At 45.6% G+C, this 20,396-nt stretch overlaps 1 protein-coding gene across 4 annotated transcripts in view; it reads right to left on the minus strand.

Annotated features, from left to right (window-relative positions):
- Positions 1 to 20,396, minus strand: part of LOC147461233 (uncharacterized) — a 139,096-nt gene that overhangs the window by 20,632 nt on the left and 98,068 nt on the right. For 2 of the 4 annotated variants that reach the window (XM_086508833.1, XM_086508836.1), the window contains 7 exons: positions 3,080 to 3,158; positions 2,825 to 2,926; positions 2,668 to 2,721; positions 1,981 to 2,076; positions 1,839 to 1,907; positions 1,688 to 1,734; positions 534 to 1,232 (listed from right to left, as the gene is read on the minus strand). In XM_086508833.1, coding sequence (XP_086364959.1) covers positions 534 to 1,232; positions 1,688 to 1,734; positions 1,839 to 1,907; positions 1,981 to 2,076; positions 2,668 to 2,721; positions 2,825 to 2,926; positions 3,080 to 3,158 — 1,146 coding nt within the window. Of the gene's footprint in view, positions 1 to 533; positions 1,233 to 1,687; positions 1,735 to 1,838; positions 1,908 to 1,980; positions 2,077 to 2,667; positions 2,722 to 2,824; positions 3,002 to 3,079; positions 3,159 to 20,396 lie in introns of all 4 variants that reach the window. The other 2 variants (XM_086508832.1, XM_086508835.1) reach the window with 1 other exon arrangement.

Consider the following 20,396-nt stretch of genomic DNA (forward strand, 5'->3'; position numbering starts at 1 on the left):
ATAAACCCTAACCCTTACGTCATGCCACGTCACAAACTTGTGACAGAAGCAAGTCAAACTCAGTCATAATGAAGGGGAGCACTAAAAGAGGCACTAGATAGGAACTCAAGCACATCAAAAGTAGTTGATAGAGCATGCAACAATATCTACTGGTCGTAACTCGGACGAACATTTCACAAGCGTGGAAGTCTACATGTTCACCATGCAACTAAATGACATACCTAGATGAATTCAGGGTAAGCCTTTGACGGAAAGGGCAAGGAACAGACTCACGGCAGTCACCCATAAGACAGTATAAACATCAGCTCCATCATGCATAGTATTGACTAAATACTATGACATCCCAACTAACGTCATCATTGCCCACTAGTGGGTGTAAAACTAGGTACAAATATATGCTCACCCCCCCCACCCCCAAACACACACACACACAAGAGCATATAAGAGATGAAGCAAACTCAGTCATAATCAATCTAAAAGAGGCATTACATAGGAAGTAATCATTTCTATCCAAAAGACAATTCAGAGCTTACAAGATTTGAGCAAGGATCTGTGAATCATCTGAGAGTTGCAGTGACACCCTAGAAGAGTTGGCTGCGACCCACTGGAGCATGCATAGAACACCAGAAGAATCCACTAACTCATCATCTATCGAGGTGCAGTCTTGTATGCCAAGCAACACAGAGGTTATTGTCAAATGTACCAGGCGCTCCCTTAGTTCATGCTCTACATCCAAAGCAAAACCTCGCCAGCTGTTTCCAAAGCTTTCAAAGCGGCTCTCTACAGTATTCTTGAAACTCAATCTGTCCATAATTGTAAACGGATCATGACCTTCTGTTAGAAAGAGACGTTTCAAAATAGCAAAGACAATCTGCAGGCGTCGGCAGCTCGCATTTATAATGCTTTCTTTACAGCTCTTCATAGATGCAATACTGTCGTCTTCACCATCAGAGTACAGTAACCCCAAACTCAAAAGCCACCTTAATATAATAGAGTTCACATAATTTCTCCCCATAACTGATGCTAGATGTGAGAAATAAGCTGTGATATCCCAAAGAACCAACTTCTTGTTTGTGTTTTCAAAACAGTGAAGGGCCGCTAGTACATTGGTTTCCCACTGTATGGAGCTTCTTTCAACGTTGCTGATTTTTATGACATGAATCTGTTCTAGAGGTGGAATATCAAATTGTTGGCTCCCAGTCCAGAAAATTTGAGCAATCGCTTTTACAGCCCTGAATGATGATAGATCTAATTGTAAGTCAAGTCACTTTACAGAAACATTCAAAAACACATTGCAGAGCATTAACAATTTTTTTGAAATTTATTTTCAGCACTTGACAAGCAGAGGGGTTCAATATTTAAGTGGCTACCGCTCGTTTCAGTCATACAGACTATAATAGGATTAGCTGAGCTCGTTAAAAATATATGTTCAGCAGGTTTATCAATGCTGGCACCCTTAATACATGCCGCAGAAAAAGCCAGAGTTGACAATGATCAAGGTGACCATGTGTAAAATGTACCTCTGTATTTAGAAGGTGATTACCGGCAGTGAAGCTTTCAGGTGACATCACGCACAGCCATGAATGTCATTTAGCTTTGTGTTCTTCTCAAAGGTCTATATATTGTATTTTTTATTAGAGTGCTAAAAGCTTAAGTTTGCAAAGGGGAACGGGGAACGGTAACTTGCCTTGATTCATACATCTGGTCCAATAACTCTGTCGAAACACCCCGCAGCTGATAGAACACAAAACCCATTGGCTTCAGCTGGTTTAATATCACCAAAACAACACTTATAGGGTAAGGCTGATTTTCATTCTACATGCATGAGATTCACTTACCGTAGCAAGAGCAAGGCTTCCTCCAGATAGGCACAAACCATAGTAGCCATCAAGTACAGAATCTGGTAACTGCATGAGTAATGTTAAAAAGAATGACACACTCTAGATGATATTACTAGTTAGCCTTTTATGTCCTACTTACCAAAACTTTTTTTTTGGCCTTGCGTCTGGAATCTTCAGGAAAAGGCAAGGCCAGTAAACCACCTCCACTAAGCTTCCAAGCATGCAGGCTGTTATCCTTCATTATCAACAATGAAAGACTATATTTTGAATGCTTTTCTGTGAAACGATACAGAACTTGTAAAATTTTTACAAACAGAATTTCCAAATCAAGAAAGAGAATACCCTTCAGCTACAAACCAAGGTCCAAGATTCCCTCTTCCCATCACACACACAGGCCGCGAGAGCCAATGCCAAATAATTATTTTGCTAAGATGAGAAATGGTCAGTAAGCCTTCATGGGTATATGCGCCACCTAATTGGCTCTTACAATGGCTTGCTGAGATGAGAAAAGTTCAATAAGCCTAATGGGAGTATGCACCGCCTAATTCACTCTTATATCATACTTTATCCTAGTTTTGGTAAGATGACGATAGACAGCCTAGATGGACAATGTCCACTGCCTAAATGGCTTTCCCTCCAGAAGTTCAAGATCAGATACAAGGCAGTCCTGCATTTTGTTGCTGCATCATTAAAATAGTTTTTCCAAATCAAGGACGTTAATGATTATGTATCTTTTTCTGGAATCAAATGAAAGGGAGGTAATCCTCATAGGTCAAAAAGCTATCTACATAGCGTCAGAAATAAGAGTGAGTTCGCAAACATATACCTGGCTGCAGCTGTATAAACAACGGCCATCAAATGCCCATAACAACCCTGTTACCTGCACTTGTTAAAATCACTGATAAAGCCAATAAAATGAAGCGTCCAACTTGGGGTGCTGACTCAAAGCGACCAAACCGACTTTTTGACTTCCTAACACTTACTGTTTGTGAATGTGCATCAACTTTGAAAACTTCTTGTTCAGCGTCTTCTTCCCTAAATGCTTCTGTGACTACGATGCTACCTGAGGCTTTTCCAATAGCTATCTGAATACACCCAAATGATTGAACTGAGACCATCAAGGCAAGAGATGTGACTGGTGCATGGTCTTCTAAAACAACCTAAAGAGAATAAAAACAGTCATGAGTAATGCAATCCTTTACATTGATCTTTGTCATTTTAAGAAATATTTGCAGAACCTTTCTTAGCAACATCAGTGGATCCGAGTTTGTAGTTGCACTTGTGAAACTGCCAACGTCTCCAACCCACAATTTCACACTGTATCATTGACAAAATCCTTGAGAGCTTTCACAGGCAATGCAGTGTCAAATTCTCTCATTGCCAGCGTTTCAATAAGTATTAACACTCAAATATGTGATAAGCCATTAGATCTAGCTTCCTTTTCACAAATGGGAAGCTTGATCAAATCTCTTCTGATGCCACCTCATTCAATATTAATCAATTTGGGTGCTTCATTCATTTAGCAAGAAAAGCTATCTAGGTACCACGAACATAGCCAGTACAATGCATTAGAGACTGCACTCACAGTGATACAAGCATATCAGTCTCACTACCTTTCCCCTGCCCATCTGCCCCCCTCACCATCCACTCCCTGCTGCCACATCTCATGCGACGACCTCTTCCCTCACCTCACCATTGCTGTTGTTACAGAGCGTGCATAGCCTATGGCAGTGCATCCTGAGCTCCAGCCTCCTGCTATCACTTGCCATCTTATATCTATATATTTAATCCATAAAACTGACCTGATAGCCATACTTAATCATTAGAGATGCGGGAATTTCTATCATAATAGCACTTTGTCGTCTCTCATGCAGACATAATGTGAAATCAAAGTTTGCCACACTTTTTGTGTGTTTTAATGTATGGAAGCAGATGCTCCAAAGTACATAGTGTGATGTGTTTGCAAACGGTTACTGTCGTATACATCCTTAACCAGGAGTCGTGGCCTTAATTGTGGTGTCGGTGGTGTTTTCTAATTCTAGTTTATGCTTGTTTTTTCTTTTAGAATGTAAATATGTGAAATGCATTATGGGCGGATGCTCGTCTCACCTAGAAAGTTTGATGCAGACAATCAATGTCCAAAAAAAGTGAGTGGCGAGCACTGCCATCATAGATGTGTCTAGAGATTATGACAAATGCAAATATGATGTTCAACATAAAATTTGAGCTCAGAGAAAAAATTCCACAAAATTAGGGAAATTTCTAAGCTCGTTTGGTCTTTTTGTGCTCAAAAAGGGGGTCATTTTAAGGGGGCGATTGTAAGCAAGGGGGTTGCATACTTATGGCTGAATACCAACTCTTTCTCCCTCTTTGATGAAGGATCCACAAGGTTTTCCTTTGCTACACTACTACAATCCCACCTTGCTTCTTTCTTGTTGTCGAATGTGTGAGGGTCCCAAATAGGGTTTTCTCTCCTCAAACTAGAGTGTACTCTTCTCTATCGACGTGCTAAAGCGTCCATGAATGTGTGTCGACGAAGAATTGAGAAAGGAAGCTAGAGTTTTTTAGAGAGCAAACTAGTGTTGTATCTTAGCAATCGGAGGCGAAGCTACATGAAACAATGCACACGTAAGTTTTCCATTGATTTTTTGTGCTTGTGTATGAAAGGAGCTTTGTTTCTCTCTTGAATAAGTGTTGTGTGTTATCAATTAAGTCTTGAACTCTCATGGTCAAAGGTGTCAAAGTCGACGATGCGAAAGCGTAGAGACCAAGGAGAGAGAGAGAGAGAGAGAGAGAGAGAGAGAGAGAGAGAGAGAGAGAGAGAAATGAAATGTTATATTAACGTCTTCAAAAGAGAGAGAGAGAGAGAGAGAATGAATCAAAAGAGAGAGAGAGAGAGAGAGAGAGAGAGAGAGAGAGAGAGAGAGAGAATGAATCAAAAGAAACGTTATATTAAACGTCTTCAAAAGCCAAAATGACCTATGAGACCAAACTGATACAATCCTTGTGGAGGCATACCCCCATACTGAGCTTGGGCAGCACCGACGTTCTAGCAGCACAACCCAAATAGCTGGTATGATGAGGAGTGCAGAGAGACTAGAGCCACTTCAGAGGGAGGTACTTCCCGTGAGAGTATGGATCAGCTCCAGCCAAAAAACTCGAACGGTCTCTGCTGGTGGCACGAGGCGAGCCTCAAAGACGCGGAAGCACATCACTTGACATCACAGGACATCACATGGCAAATCACATTCAGCATTCATTCGGAACTTAGACCATGATTTATTGGCAATGCAATTAGCAATCGCATCTAGATCCAGTCAGGACCTCATAGATGCCCGATTGACTAACTCCTATTTGCAACCATGTCTATTCGAGATCAGTCGGACCAAAATGCTGCAGTCATTTCGTCTATCCGTTCCTGCACTTAAAAACAAGCCAAGAACAAATCAGTTTCATATTTTCCGGAATTCCATTTCATAAAGTCATAGAGCAGAATATTGCCAGCTCTCACTATCCCTGAAGCTCAAAGAGACATCAGTGACTCTAGTATTCTTAAAATCAAGGCATTTGTTGACAAAGGAGCGGAGTAACTCCCCTCTTGTGTAACCCACTGCACCAAATCTTCGACCAAGCTGAATTCAGGGTTCCATTTGGAGTAGACTATGCTAAACCAAAAGCTTCAAGGTAAAGATTCACAATCTGAGGAGTACCTGCTAGGTCCTCCTCCTCCATCCACTTCACATCCAATGCAGGATAGTTCTTGAATTTAACCAAAAACCGCCTTCGTACTTTACCCTTAATCTTTCTGTCCTTATGTGCCAAAATCTGTTCAAGAACAAGGATCTCCTCGTTTTCCTCCACTTCGGGTTGCTCATCAGGCTCCCCATCTTCACGCACATCTCCTTTAAAAGGTTTCAAGAGACTCACATGAAATGCATTGTGAATCCTCCAAGTGTCAGGCAATTTCAGTCAGCAGGAAACATTATTGATCTTTTCGGAGATCTAGAAAGGTCCGTAGTATCTCATACTAAGCTTTGGAAAAAGCCTCTCCTTTCCCTTCTTCTTTCTCAAGCGTGCCTTCTCAAAACGTAAGAGCACCCAATCATCCTCCTTCAATTTCAAATCACGACAATGGCGATCCGCTGCCTTTTTCTGTCTTTCCTGAGATTTCTCCAAGCCTCGTGTATACTCATCGGCTTCAAAAATCTTATCTTTCGTGCTTAAGAAGGGTAGAACCTTCGCAGCACCTTTAATAATCTCAAATGGCGCCTTCCCATCGAAGAGTGTATCGTGCTATTGTAGGCAAATTCCACCAAAAGTAGATACTTTTCCCATTGAGTCTTCTGATCCGAGATATAAGACTTCAATAAATCTAAAACCACTGAATTAGCAATATCAGATTGCCCGTCAATCTGAGGGTGGAAAGATGACGAGAACTGCAACCGAATGCCAATGTTCTCCCAAATTGCCTTGCAAAACAAACTCGTAAATCTGGCGTCCCTGTCGGAGACAATTGTCTCGGACATGCCATGTAATCTGAAGATCTAGGCCACAAACAGTCTCGCTAAGTGATCCGGCTTGAATGTTTTCTTTACTGGAATGAAATGAGTCTGCTTGCTAAATCTCTCAATAGCAGTCCAGACACCATCGTGACCACTTTGTGTTCTCGACAGATCAAAAATGAAATCCATTGCAATACTTTCCTAGGGGCGGGTGGGTATGGGCAAAGGATGTAACAATCCCTGTGCTTAATGACTGTCAAACTTGACCTTCTGGCATGCCAAGCAACTGTGCACAAACTCGTCCACATCCTTCTTGAGTCTCGGCCAAAAGAAGTATCCCTTCATGGTGGTAGCAATGCCGCGGTGACCAAGAAAAGGCGGACAATGGCATTCCGTCATACCCTTTTCCCTCAACGGCTGTGTAACGCAGAACATGGTCTTCCTCATCATGTAGCCATCCTGAATGGAATATCCCGCTACTGTCTCCCCATCTCGTATCCGTGTGAAAACGTCGACAAAATCCATATCCATGGCATACTGATAGACCATATCTTCGAAGATCCTATGGTGACTCGCGGAAATAGCCAGAACCAACAGCTTCCGAGACAAAGCATCTGCCACCAAATTCTTCTGTCCCTGCACATGGACAATCTGGAAGTGAAATTGTGACAAGATGTTCGCCCACCGGATCTGCTTTTCCAATAGCTGCTTCTGTGACAAGAAGTAGCATAAACTCTGATGGTCTGTAAAGACAGTAAAATCGGCTCCCAGTAGGTAGTGCCACCACTGAGTAAGAGCATGGATAACCGCCAAAAGCGCTCTCATAAATCTGTGATGTCAATTCCGGACTTGAGGACAATCAACTGTCGTAAGCAACGACATGGCCTTCTTGCATTAAGACCGCACCCAGACTACGACCACAAGCATCACAATATACTTCAAATGACTTCTGCAAGTCCGACAAAGTCAAATCTGGTCCCGTAGTCAATTTCTCTTTCAATGTCTGAAAGGCAATCACCTCTGTGGGTCCCCACGAGAAAGGGACTCCTTTCCGTGTCAAGATATGCAAAGGGGAAGCAACTCTTCAAACTTTCGAATGAACCGCCTGTAGTACAAACACAATCCCAAGAAGCTTCTAACTTCATGGATGTTCTTAAAATCGGGCCAATCACGGATAGTCTCTATCTTGGCCGGATCCATCTGCACTCCTGCCGCAGACACAATGTGTCCCAAAAAGTGTATCTCTGGTTGAGAAAATTCACTTTTCTTCGCATTAATCACTAACTTGTGATCTCGTAATGCATGAAAGACTTGAAGCAAATGATCTCTATGTTCTGCCTCATCCTTGGAGAAAACAATGATATCGTCAAAGAAAGTGCCAACAAATAGCCTCTACTCTCGAAAAATCATGTCAAGATGGCCGAAGCCGATACAATAGGGACAGACTCGCCCTTAAGTTTAATATCAAGTACAATGGTTCTGCCCTTCTATGCGGTCAATGTCGCTTTCCTCGCCCAATAGTCGACCACGGCGTTGTTCTTGTGGTACCAGGGAATTCCCAAGAGAGCATCACAACCTTCCAAAGGCATTATGTAGAAGTCCTCACGCCCCAAATACCCCTGACAATGCAACCGAAGTTTGCCAATGACAGGTCTAATGGCTACGTCCCTGTCGTGTGCCGCTAGAACTGCCTCTGCAAGTGGTCCCATCTGATCGGGTGTAATCTCGAGCCGCACCGCCAATTCAAGTGAAATGATGTTGGCCTTGGCTCCCCCATCAAAGAAGATCAGGGCTTCTTGGTCTTTCACTTTTTCCCAAGCTCGGCAAAGTTTTGTACTCTCGTCCAACGTGCAAGGATCGGTACCCACGCAATCTGAAACCAATCCTATTTTCATCTTGCATTTTCTTCCACGTTCCTCGACTGTTCTCGAACCATCAGGCATTTCGTCTTCCTTGTCGTTCTGTTCTTTCTGTGCCTTTTTAGGGCAATTCGAGGAGATATGCCCAGTTTCCCAACATCCAAGCCCTTCCCCTCCTTGATGTAGCGAGCTCTCTCCTGAGGAGTGAGCTTGGGTCGTGCATCCTTCTTTTCTGGGTTGCTCTTCCTCTTTCTACTTTCATTTATCGAAGTCTGTTCGGCTCTTTGTGTCATGATCTCATCGTACGGTAGGTCAAACTGCTTGAGTGAATGGCAAAACCCCGTTTCGCATGACTCATCAACTTTTGAGTGGAAGCTGACTTTTGTTCTAAGCAGTGATCTCAAATCTCTGTAGGAAGACCCAAGGTAAACCGCTCAATTTGTTCCTTGAACGAGATCTTCTTAAATGAAGAGGTGGGTAGAAAAGAGCTCCAAAATCTCTCACAATAAGTGTCCATTGTATCCTTCTTGGTCATCCGAAGATGGTTCCAAGCAATTCGTATGTCACGTTCATACTCTCAAGTCAGCCAAGAAGAAATAAAAAGCCTCTTGAATTTCAGCCATTTACCTGGCGCTGTCTTGTTTAATAGAAGCGTGGACCACCAAGTTCGAGCATTCCCCTTAGAGTAAGAGGCATCTTTCCAAATCTTAGAGTGCTCTGAGTAATGGCCTCCCACGAAAGCGATGTCAAATTGTTGTACAAAAGACAAAGACTTCGAAACATCTCTATAACCAGAAAATGTGTCAAATTTAATTGACTGTCCACCTTCCTTAAACTATTGGACTTTCTTGCTTTTGTCTTCCAAAAAGTCATAGAGGTTGGCTTTGTAAAAATTATTCTTACTTGCATAAAAGTTGCTATCATCAGAGTCCGAACTATTCGTAGACGAGTCCTCTGTAGAACTGTCAACCACGGGGCGAGATTTAGACTTCTTTGCCTTTTTCTTTCCCTTTTCGAAGCGTTGCTTTTTGCTTCGCATTTTGCCTTTTCTGTCTTCTTCACTCGAGTCAGATGAGCTAGAAGAACTGTCTGAAGAAGAAGAAGAAGAACTGGTACTTCTTCAAATCGAACACACTTCTTCTGCTTTCTTGCCTTTTCAAAAGTAGAATGACGACCCAAATAACCCAGGAAGTGAGTGGCTTTCTTCTGCTTTTTGTCGCGCTTTTTAACTTTGTTCTGCGCATCAAAAAGCTGAGCAATTCGTGCATCAACCACCTCTTCTAATTCTTTCTCTGTATACTTCTTGGGAGTAGGAGGTTTCTTGAAAGCGGGTTTGGAGGGTGGTTTTGTGGTCTTCTGCCACTACGTGTGCACCTCCTCGAAAGAAGTCTCGCTCATATATTTTGCCAATTTCGGGTCCCTGGCAAAATTAAGCATTATCTTTGTTCCATCGCCAATCAATTGTCGACGCTCCATCTCTTGACGCTCCGCCTGAGTAGGCCGAGGCGGGCCATACTCGCGTAAATCTTCGTTGTGATCTCTTCCCGCATCTCCGAATGCAGAGAGAGTCGACTGATCTTTCCCTGAAGCCATAGGTGTCACGAAAAAAAAAGGATCGGATTTCCCATAGGAGAGAAATCGGCCGCGCTCTGATACCATGTAACAGACTTGGACACTCTAAGTCGAGAATCTACCACGACACCACAAATAATCACTTCAAACAGTTCACACTTCACAATTGATTCGACACTGGCCCGGCGGAGTTCCATGCCTAGAGATATTGGCCCCAAAGACTAACGCCCCTTTTGGTATTTCTTTTTGTATTAATATGTGCTCAAAGTACAATAGTGCGGGCAAGTGCTCACACTCAAACTCTGCGTCCAAATGCTCTAAGTTGTGAGAGGCCCTCTTGCTTATTTAACGATTACAAGGGATGCTAAAAGCACAGCCCCAAAAGCTGAAAATCAAAAGCCCAAATAAAGCAAAGGCTCTTTCTCTCTCTTGCTTGTAAAATAAAGCAAGTTTTAAAAGCTGTCCATAAATAGCTTTTAAAATAAAGCAGAAGAGCCCTCTCTCTCCCGCAATATGCGTAGCCAAAAAGCAGCCATAAAGCAATCCCAAAAAGCTCTTGCAAATTGCGTAGCCAAAATCAGCCAGCAAAAAGCAAACTGCCGCTGCTACTGCCACGTCAACATCTTCGCAAATTCACGAATTTCCCCAACCATGTCAGCATTTTCGGGTCTCTCGCGGGCTGTCCATATGGGAGTGCTGCAACCGGGCAGCCACTTCATCAAGTTGTGACATCACCATAGTGTTTTAGATACGTCTATTTGGTTCCCTGCCAAATGCATGTGCCTTGAACTCCGACCTACAGGTTCAAACACCGGTAACTTGAACTCCAATACAAGGGTCCAAATTAATTATACGGAGCACTTGTTCCCCCTCTCTGCCACTCACAAGCCTCTCTCTGGCTGAACGTGGTGGCGGCACTGGTATCCATGTGACTAGAAGGCCGGAGACCTTGCTAGTGTAGACTCCACTACAACAACAACCGCTTTGCTGTCCTTACCTAAGTCATTATCACTGCTTTCCTCCTGATGCTTGCTTTTACCTTTGTCCTTTGTAAATCTCTGTCTTTGCCTTCGGAACAATCCTTGGCCAAATGACCACGCCTTCCACAAATGTAACAACAGTTCTTGGTCCTCTTTCTGAAATCCGAAGCAGCAAGTGCTTTCCCACCTATCTCAGAAATCTGAATTTTGCCTTGAGTTATCAACATGGCTTCCTCCTCAATGAGAAAAGAGGTGACATCATCAAATTCCAGCATTTCCTTCGTGACTTGTATCCGAAGTGTCTTAGACACCGTTTCATACTCCTTAGGCAAATTTATGAGAAGCAAAGCAGCTAATTGAGTACTCGTCGATGCACAATTTAGAGCCGATAGTTGATCATGAATAGCTTTAGCCTTCATAAGAAATGATTGCATGGAACTTCCTCGTGGAAACTGGATGGCAATTAATTGTCCAAGAAGGGTGACTGCTCGCATCGTAGAATCCCGATCAAACATTCCTACGAGCTTGAACCACATATCGTTGGCAGTTTTCAAAGTCTAAATGGCTAGAGAAAGGTCCTTTGTAAGAGATTCCGTAATGGCCGACATTGCCTTTGCATTAGCCAAGTCCCAATCGACACACAATTTGAGATATTCGTCATCTTGAAGGTTGGGTGTATCTGTTGTGGTGATCCCTCGTGGGGCGGGGCTCCGAGCTGCCGACAACATCCCATAAGCCTTTCCTTTAGAACAAGAGTCGCATGATCAAATTCCAATGAGCATAGTTATCCTTCAATTTGTTGCTAGCGCTCGAGCAAGGGGCCCTGTTGAAGTTGCAAGATCTAATAATCCGCGGAGCCCTCTCACACTCCAAGGGTGGCAGCACGAATCCCAAACCGCAAAATATCCAAGATGTTCCACTTCTCTGCTTATCCCAAATGGCTCGGCAGAATCTCCTATCCCTCTCTTGGACGCCAATCTGCTAGCCTTGTCCAAGCCGCTCCACGACAAAGTAGCCACACCCAAAAAAAAAAAGGTTAACGTCTGCTAGACTTTGTTTTTGCGTTCCCAAGCCAATCAAGAACAACCTCCTGACAATAACCCTCTCACAAGCACCGGGTCACCAAGGCAAGCTAGCTAGAGCGTTCCAAAATGCTAGCAGTGGCCAAGGCAAGCGGGAGGGTTCAATGCTGTCTCAAGAGAGGCGTTCTGAAACGCTAGCAAGGGGAGAGGGAGGGGGAGGATGGGTCGGGGCCATTGCGGGGGGGGGGGGGGGGGGGGGGGGGGGGGGGGGGGGGGACAACGCTTTTGCTCTTGCTTTCGCCGAGGGGGAGCACCTTCTTCTAGCGGTGTTTTAAAACGCCCGCAGGGACCACGACGCTCCTGGCCACCAATCGGGCACTGTTTCAACATGCTAGCAGAAGTGGAGGGAGGATTCGGTGCCGCCCAATGGAGACGCTAGCGATTGTTCCACTCTTCTCTCTTCTACAGCGTTTCACAACCAAAGGTACAACGACACCGCCCAAAGGGCTTTAATTTGGCTCCCGTAGACAACGTTTTGCAACACAAGGAGAAGATGACGCCGGTGACAATGGAGATGAGGCTCTTCACTTCACAGCTGCTATCAGCTGTTGCTCCTCCACCAAGACTCTTCAAGCACGGAGCTCCACCAAGGACTTTGATACCATGTGAAAGTCGACAATGCGGAAGCGTAGAGAGAGAGAGAGAGAGAGAGAGAGAGAGAGAGAGAGAGAGAGTTTTTGTTTTGTTTTCGGAGTCGGGCGGGGCAAGCCCGGCCGCTCCCCTTATCCACCATAAAAAGTGAACAAGAAGAACGACCAGGACTATGCCCCGAGAAACCGAAGGCAGACGCTTTTGTCACTAGTTTCCTCTGGACTCGGAAGGCCAGAATTATCTACACTCTTAGGGCGATGACTTTTCCCTTGAGAGACCCATTTCGGTGGGCGTGACAACGACCAAGTACCTCTGTTCAGAGGCCCAGGTACTACGGGACGTGCTTCGGTCTTCCCTTTGGAGTTGCCTCCTCCAGGTAACTTATCGCTCACCTCACTAAACTGCCTTTGAAACCCGACGGTTTTCCCCTAGGAAATGCCATACCCGCTTGGAAGGGCGTCGGCTCACAGGTGGCGTCTGCTAAGGCTGGCAATGTCTCCCATTATGCATTTCCCAACCCCTTTTAGGTGAAGTTGACCCCCCCGGGGGGGGAATGGCACTTGGGTGCTCTCGTAGCTCATCTGGCCTCGCTTGGGGAGAATTACGTCGTAGAAGAGCAACAACTGAGAGCAGCTGTGAAGTGAGAGGAGCAACAGCGGAGAGAGAGAGAGAGAGAGAGAGAGAGAGAGAGAGAGAGAGAGAGAGAGAGGAGAAGAAGAAGAAGAAGAAGAGAGTTTTAACGTCGTAGGAGAGAGAGAGAAATGAAATGAAATGAAATGTAATATTAACGTCTTCAAAAGGCCAAAATAACCTACGAGACCAAAAGGTTACATGTGGTGAATCTAATATCAAGTCTGGGTACAAAAAGTACCAAGAACTGAAAAGAAAATAGTGGGTAGGGGTGAGGTGAAAGCTGATACAAAGGAAATAGGAAGTACAAAGGGTGGGCTCATACAATGCAATGGAGCTCTCTGACAATCGAGGCATCATATACATATACATCAGTATCCGAGACAGCTTCTATGTCGCGCCAATATGGTATGGATCCTCTATCGCAATCTGCGTTGATGTCGAGAGGGCCCCCTCATCCGTGGGCGACAGGACCCCCCCAACTCTATCGCCCGATCAAGCAGTACGCCTTTGGTGCCTCTGGTGTTGTTACGCTGTGGGGGCTGCTCGAACTCCTCTGTCTGTGACTAAAAGAAATCTGTAATCTTCCACTGTCGTTGGATCTCTCTCATTGTGCCCCTCTTCAAGAGGTCCTCTCTGTGTTTGCGAATCTCCAATAATTATAATCCAAGGCATCTCTAATCCTGGTATCTCATGACTCTAGAAAGTGGCCCAAAACCCTCTCTGAATAGACAGTGAAAGCGGCCTTGTATCTCATAGTATACTAGGCAGTGACATATGTAATGTAGCTCTGTCTCTGGTTCTATTTGGCACACCTAACAAATCCTGGACTCAGCGGGTACTCCTCTAAATCTGCATGTCTCGATCTCTAGCTGATGTGAGGATGTGCGTATCTGACCAATAGCACATCGTATCCTGTGGGATAGATGAGTATCCATGTACTGATTACAAAACCATCCTCCGTGAGTTGGAGAAGATGCTCTCTATAGAAGTCATCTGCGTACCTAGCTCATTTTTGTTTTCTTTTCGGAGTCGAATAGGGCACGCCCGACCGCTCCCCTCATACACCAAAAAACTATACAAGAAGAACGCCAGGACTATGCACCCAGAAACCGAAGGCAGACGCTTTTGTCACTAGTTTCCTCTTGACTACGAGAGGCCAGAATTATCTACACTCTTAGGGCCATGACTAATCCCTTGAGAGACCCATTTCGCCAACTTGATTTGGGTGTGACAGCGACTCTACACTCTTAGGGCCGTGACTAATCCCTTGAGAGACCCATTTCGCCAACTTGATTTGGGTGTGACAGCGACCAAGTACCTTTGTTCAGAGACCCAGGTACTGCGGGACTTGCTTCGGTCTTCCCTTTGGAGTTGCCTCCTCCAGGTAACTTATCGCTCACCTCACTAATCTACCTTTGAAACCCAACGGTTTACCCCTAGGAAATGCCATACCCGCTTGGCAGGGCGTCGGCTCACAGGTGGCGTCCACTGAGATTGGTGGTTTCTCCCTTTGCACCTCCCAACCCATTTTAGGTGCAGTTGACCCCCCGGGGGGGGAATGGCACTTGGGCGCTCTTGTAGCTCATCTGGCTTCGCTTGGGGAGAATTAAGGATCGGATTCAAAATAACAACATAGGGAGGGGAGCATTATCTCCCCATCCGCCTATGCAGAGCACCCAAATACCGGGGTACAACTTCACCGAGGAACTTCGCCACAGGCACAAGCCCTGCGGTTCCGTCCCTCGAGTGCAGATCACGACGTACCCAGAAGGGCATCCGCTTCCCGCGAGCCTCCCCACCATGGAGGATAGCGGTCCTTTCTTCAAAGTCCAACGAAGGGTCGATTACGTTGAAGGTGGAGTTGAATCGGTCCAGCCACCTCCCCCTAGATTCATCAACCGCCGAACAGTTCATCGGCAAATGCAAAAGCGAACGACCCTCTAACTAGGAACACAGCGAGCAAATGATGTGTCCGTGCATGTATCTATCCGCCAGTTTGAGCCCTTTCTCTCCTCCTTCCTATTCACTATAGTGCTCCTATTAAGCTGTAGCAAGTATCCACGTGTTTGTTCAAAGCCGGCCTACTTATAGGGCTACAACGCCAGGCACGAATGCCTCTCGTCCCACTTGTCCCATGCATGGTAGCGAACTGAGCTAAAGTCAGCCGCTGGGATATACTTATTCATCCAGTTCTGGGTTCTTGTCATCCAAGTCCACTTCTTGAACGGTTGGTTCTTAGGCATCTTGTTTACCAAGGAGCCTATCCAGATAGATGAAAGCGAGCGGTACTTGTCAAAAGCCCTTGCTCGTTGTCCCCCACAAAAGGCAGGTACGGGTGGTATGTTAAACTCGTGATGGAGAGTTGCCGTCCCTAGAGAGGTTGACCTTGCTCCCTTTCCGAGTAACATTCGCATCCCGGTGGCGACGAGGCGCTGCACAGAGTGAAGGACACGCTCATCGTGGGGCCCCATAATTTCCGCGCCATAACAAATCACTGATATACGCACGCCTTAAAACGGTCAGTCGAGACCATATAGGGATGGCTCGGTTCGCTAGTAGGTAATGACATGCGAATAGACTTTTCCTCCCCTTGTCCGCTCGCTCCTTGACGATGCGTTCAATGGAAAAGGTCAAGTCTACGTCGATGCCAAGATACTTGTACGTTTCACCCATTGCAACTGTCACGTGACACATCCAACCCTATGTCCGTGGACAAGCTACTTCATAACAAGGGGTCCGTCAGTCCATTCACTCTAGATTAGAAGTGTTCTGGCACTTTTGTGAGTCTGTTCGCAAACCGTGCATGCCTTTTAGTGTAGATACATATCCTCTGGTTGCACACAACATGATCATAAGCATTCCCATAAGAATCCATCAGGGGAATTTTCCAGTGTACTTTACCTATTTTTCCTATTTTTGACAATTTTCACTTATTATTTTAAGTGACTTTTGTTGGGAACTAAGTAGGGCAAATTGGGTAAGATAATATATAAGCAAACCAAGGCTACCACTATTTGGCAGACGAGCAAGGAGAACACAGGCCCTAGGCAGCAGGTTCACCCTCTATCTCAACAAGACCAAGCCTTGGCGTTTTTCCTCCCAGCAGAAACCTCACAACCCCTAGCGTTTTTCATCAGCATCACCCTATGCCTCCCATTGGCTCGCGTTTTCAGCAGTAACCACCATCGCCAAGTCTCCCCAAGCCTAGCGTTTTTCATCCAAGCATCTGTCACCACAGATCTCAGCCCTTGGGCGTTTTCAGCAGGCCTTTGTCGCCTTCTTTCCGTAGCCATTTCAGCCTCACAACAGCAGCAGAATTTCAGCGATAAAGACCAGACAACCAGCGTTTTTCCATAGCGTTTTCAGCAGTAGCAGAATTCAGCCAGCAGCGTTTTTGGACAGCAGATAAAGAGCATCAGATTTCAGCCACAACGTCGGTCTTGTCATCCCCGTCAACGACATCGACCTAGCCTAGGTTTGCATCAGTCACATGCATCCACTTTGTACCGGTTTGTGCAATCAATAGTAGACCACTCTCGCCAACCAGAGTGGGGCCTTCGGAGGAGGGTTTTACAACGTCTCTGGTGTCGTATTCTCTTCTCTATCTATCTCTCAGTCTCATACACTTGCAAGCACAGAGTCCATTCACTTTGTTGTGATCATTGCACTCTCGCATTAAGAACGGAAGGCTCTCCCTTCCATAAGAACAAAAAAAGAACCTTGAGCACATTATGGAGCACTCATCTTGAGAAAAGAACAACATTCATTCCGCTGCACCTTACAACAACCATCTCACCACCCAGAATAAAGATCCTCATAGAGAGATCCTTCAGGTCTCCGTGGAACACCGTGACCATGCATTTATCAATTCCAAAGCTCATACCCCACGTCTTTGCCCATTCACTTACCTTGTCAAGGCTTGTTTGTAGGCTTTCAGGAGAGTCAGCAAGTAGAACCAGGTCGTCAGCAAAAAGGAGTCCTTTAATTCTCTTGAGGAGGTTAGGTACTTCCAGGCCCCATGTTTCCCCATTTACGTCTAAAAATATCGTTAATGTATATATTGAAGAGATAGGGCGATCCCGAGCATCCTTGGCGGACTCCCCGCTACACCGGAATCGGATCCGACAGTTGTTCCATGTGTCGGACTTTAACAGAGGTGGACCTGTAGAGCGCTTGGAAAAATCTAAGTGCTCGACCTTGCAGGCCAGGCGCAGCGAGCTTTAGGAACAAGGCCTCGTGTGGTACTATGTCGTACGCCTTCTTAAAATCAATGTAGGCCACATAGGTTGGTTTCCCATCCTTATGACGGAGTTTCACGATCTCCTTCAGATATGCGACCTGCCCTATGCATTCCTCATTAGTACAGAATCCTGCTTGGCCGGGATTGAAGAAGTTCCTCTTTTCAAGTATCTTAGAGATCCGCCTAATCACGACCATAGTGAGGACTTTTATGGCAACGGAGATTAACGCGATCCCGCGATAGTTATCAGTGTTCGTCAAATCGCCCTTCTTGGGGATTGACACAATCGCTACGTCGCTAGCGTCGGCCGGGATGTCTTCGATGTCATAAATGCCCTGCAAGTATGCCTTGCCCATCTCTAATCGTGGCTTACGCAGATCCGACCTAAGCCCCTTATCTTTCACAAGCAGCTTAAAGAATTCGGGTGGTAAACCGTCACCACTTGCTGCCTTGTGCCTCTTCAATCGCCGACAGGCCTCCCGTACTTCGTACCTAGCTCATGTGTAGGTTGTATCCATGTCCTCTTCCTATCCAACTCAATCAAGTCCTGTTTGATGAGCCTGGTAATCTCAACCCTAGTGAGGGAGATGGAGGGTGCATCCAGAGAGTACTGAAATGGGGGTAACCGGTCGATACAAAAGCCATGTAACTGAAACCAACATGCCTATCTCCCTGCGAAGCCAGCTGCCGCGAAGAGTCTAGTGCTAATCGAGCATATCTGTCTCTAGGGAGAGCCTAAGTGCTATGCATAAATGAAACTGATCGAGTGTGTGCCTCCACTATTAATGGAGGAGTAGCAAGCTCCGCCCTAACAATGTCATGTGGTACTGAGGCCTTGGCCCTAATCATCCGAGAAATCATAGACACCAAGGACTTCTCCATACATCTCCATCCATCAGTATTGCCAGCTCTGCTCTAACGATCAACTGAGGGGCCCCATATCTCCACTCCGTACAGCATGGCCGAAGTGACCAAAGTGTCAAAGAGCCAAAGCTTTGTACGAGGTTCATGGAACTGAACCTGCAAACATATCCTCTCAAGTCTCCCCAATGTTGCATAGGCTCTGGTCAATCGCGTATCTGCTGCACGCCTCAGGGAAAATACAGGACCACTGAAAACCGCCCCAAGATAATTGTATGTATCTGCATACTCCACAGTCTCTCGACCATATGCAAAAGTGGGGCGGACCTCCTTACCCACTGAGCCGTGGTGTTAAACACCATTACCTTGGTCTTACCAAGGTTCACAGACAATCCACTATCCCGTGCAAATACATGCAATGCATCCAAATGACGTTGCATTCCCTCTAGAGAGTCAGAGATCAGCACAATATCATCAGCATATAATAGCAACGGAATCCATGTCCCTGCAAGCTGAGCACCTCTATCACCCTTTGTATGTACATAATCTCAAAACTCATCTACATATATCGCAAAGAGAGTCGAAGATAGGGGACAACCCTGCTTCACCCCAATGGTGAGTGAACCATGTCGGACATGCCCTGGCCCCTGAGTAGTGCGTACTTGTCCTACCACTGTCCTTTATAAAGCTAAGATCCCCCATATCAGCTATGTGGGCACCCCCATGTCTTGCAATCTGCATATGAGCCTGGCTCGTGGCACTGTATCAAAGGCTTTGCAAAAATCCACAAAGCAACTATATCCTCCTGCCATGGTGTCTATCCTCCTCAATAATGGCTCTGAGTGTCAATATCTGGTCAAGAGTGGAGAAACCTCTTCTGAATCCTGCTTGTCCTGCTGACCGTATGCCATCTCTCCCTGCCCATCCACTCAACTCATGCTCAAGAATTGATGTTGTCACAAGACACGCACCACGTGCCAATAGAAAAGAACAGACTGAACAACTTTAAGCACTTCAAATAACAACTGAACTGAAAGAGAGAGACGACACACGACACGGAGTGGCGGAATTCCACCCCAGAGAGCATTGGCCCCAAACCTTGGCGCCCCTTTCGATATTTCTTTATATTGCATCAACACAGCACAAGCCGGTACTCCAGACTCTGCACCTTCTCCGGGAAGCATGCCAGAGAATGAGCCCTAACCTCATATTTAAAGGCCCTTGGCCTAAGAAGCAGTTTACAATAAAAAGCCTACAAACTTAAAAGCATCTGGTCCAAAAGCAAAGCCAAAAAGCTACCAACGTAAATCACGGAAATCCGTACAGCCTACCACGTCATCAGCCAACGCAAAACGCGGAAATCCGTACACCCTACCACGTCATCATGTTAGCGCAATTTTCGGAAATCTGCCACGTCATCAATTTTTGTGTGTGTGCGAGTCTTGCTTTATTTTAATCCTTTATGTCACTTGGGGCCCCATCGGACGGGGTCTCCATAAGATGGGAGGACTTCTTCTGTTACTTGTTCTTCTTAGGGTTTAGGCCCCTCGGCCGGCATCTGTAAGTTGGCTCCCTTCTTTAGGCTTTGACACGTCAGGAGTTTGTTACATCTCCCCTTGTTGAAAGAGAGTAATCGTCCACGATTACAGCATATATGCAAAACAACTCAAGTTAGCTCAAAAATTTCTGACGGACATTCTGAGGGACAATTAATTCGCTCTTTTGATCAAGGAGTTAGCTTCTCCTTTCTGCTCTTTTGATCGAGCTGGCTTCTCCTTTCGGCTCTTTTGATCAAGGAGTAAGCTTTCTTTTTTTTCTTTTTTTTTTGGAAAAATCAGGGCTGTATACTATTGGGTACAATATAATCCCCAGCGGATGCCAAAATAGCCTATCACGTGGGGTGTACAAGCTGAATGTAAGGGTGAGAGCCACTATAGTGACAACTCGACTAAAACAATCTCATGGTGGTCTGTGTGATGAGTGGAGGAGAAATCACTGAGGGGGGGCATAATGCCATGTAATCTGGCCACCTGTAAGTGTGAAGAAGAGTGGAGATCGGGCCCAACGCCGAAGGAAGGCAAATCAACGAGCCTCGGCTGCTGTAGATGTACCTGAGGAAGAATCCCACTGCCAAATCAGGGTTAGCTTCTCCTTTCTGCTCTTTTGATCAAGGAGTAGGTTTCTCCTTTCGTCCAAATCGGAACTCTTGATATTCCGGCGTAGTAAAATTAGCCA

This window comes from Adiantum capillus-veneris, chromosome 3 (genome assembly GCF_014529385.1).
Source record: "Adiantum capillus-veneris isolate H3 chromosome 3, ASM1452938v2, whole genome shotgun sequence".
NCBI classification, from domain to species: Eukaryota; Viridiplantae; Streptophyta; class Polypodiopsida; order Polypodiales; family Pteridaceae; genus Adiantum; species Adiantum capillus-veneris.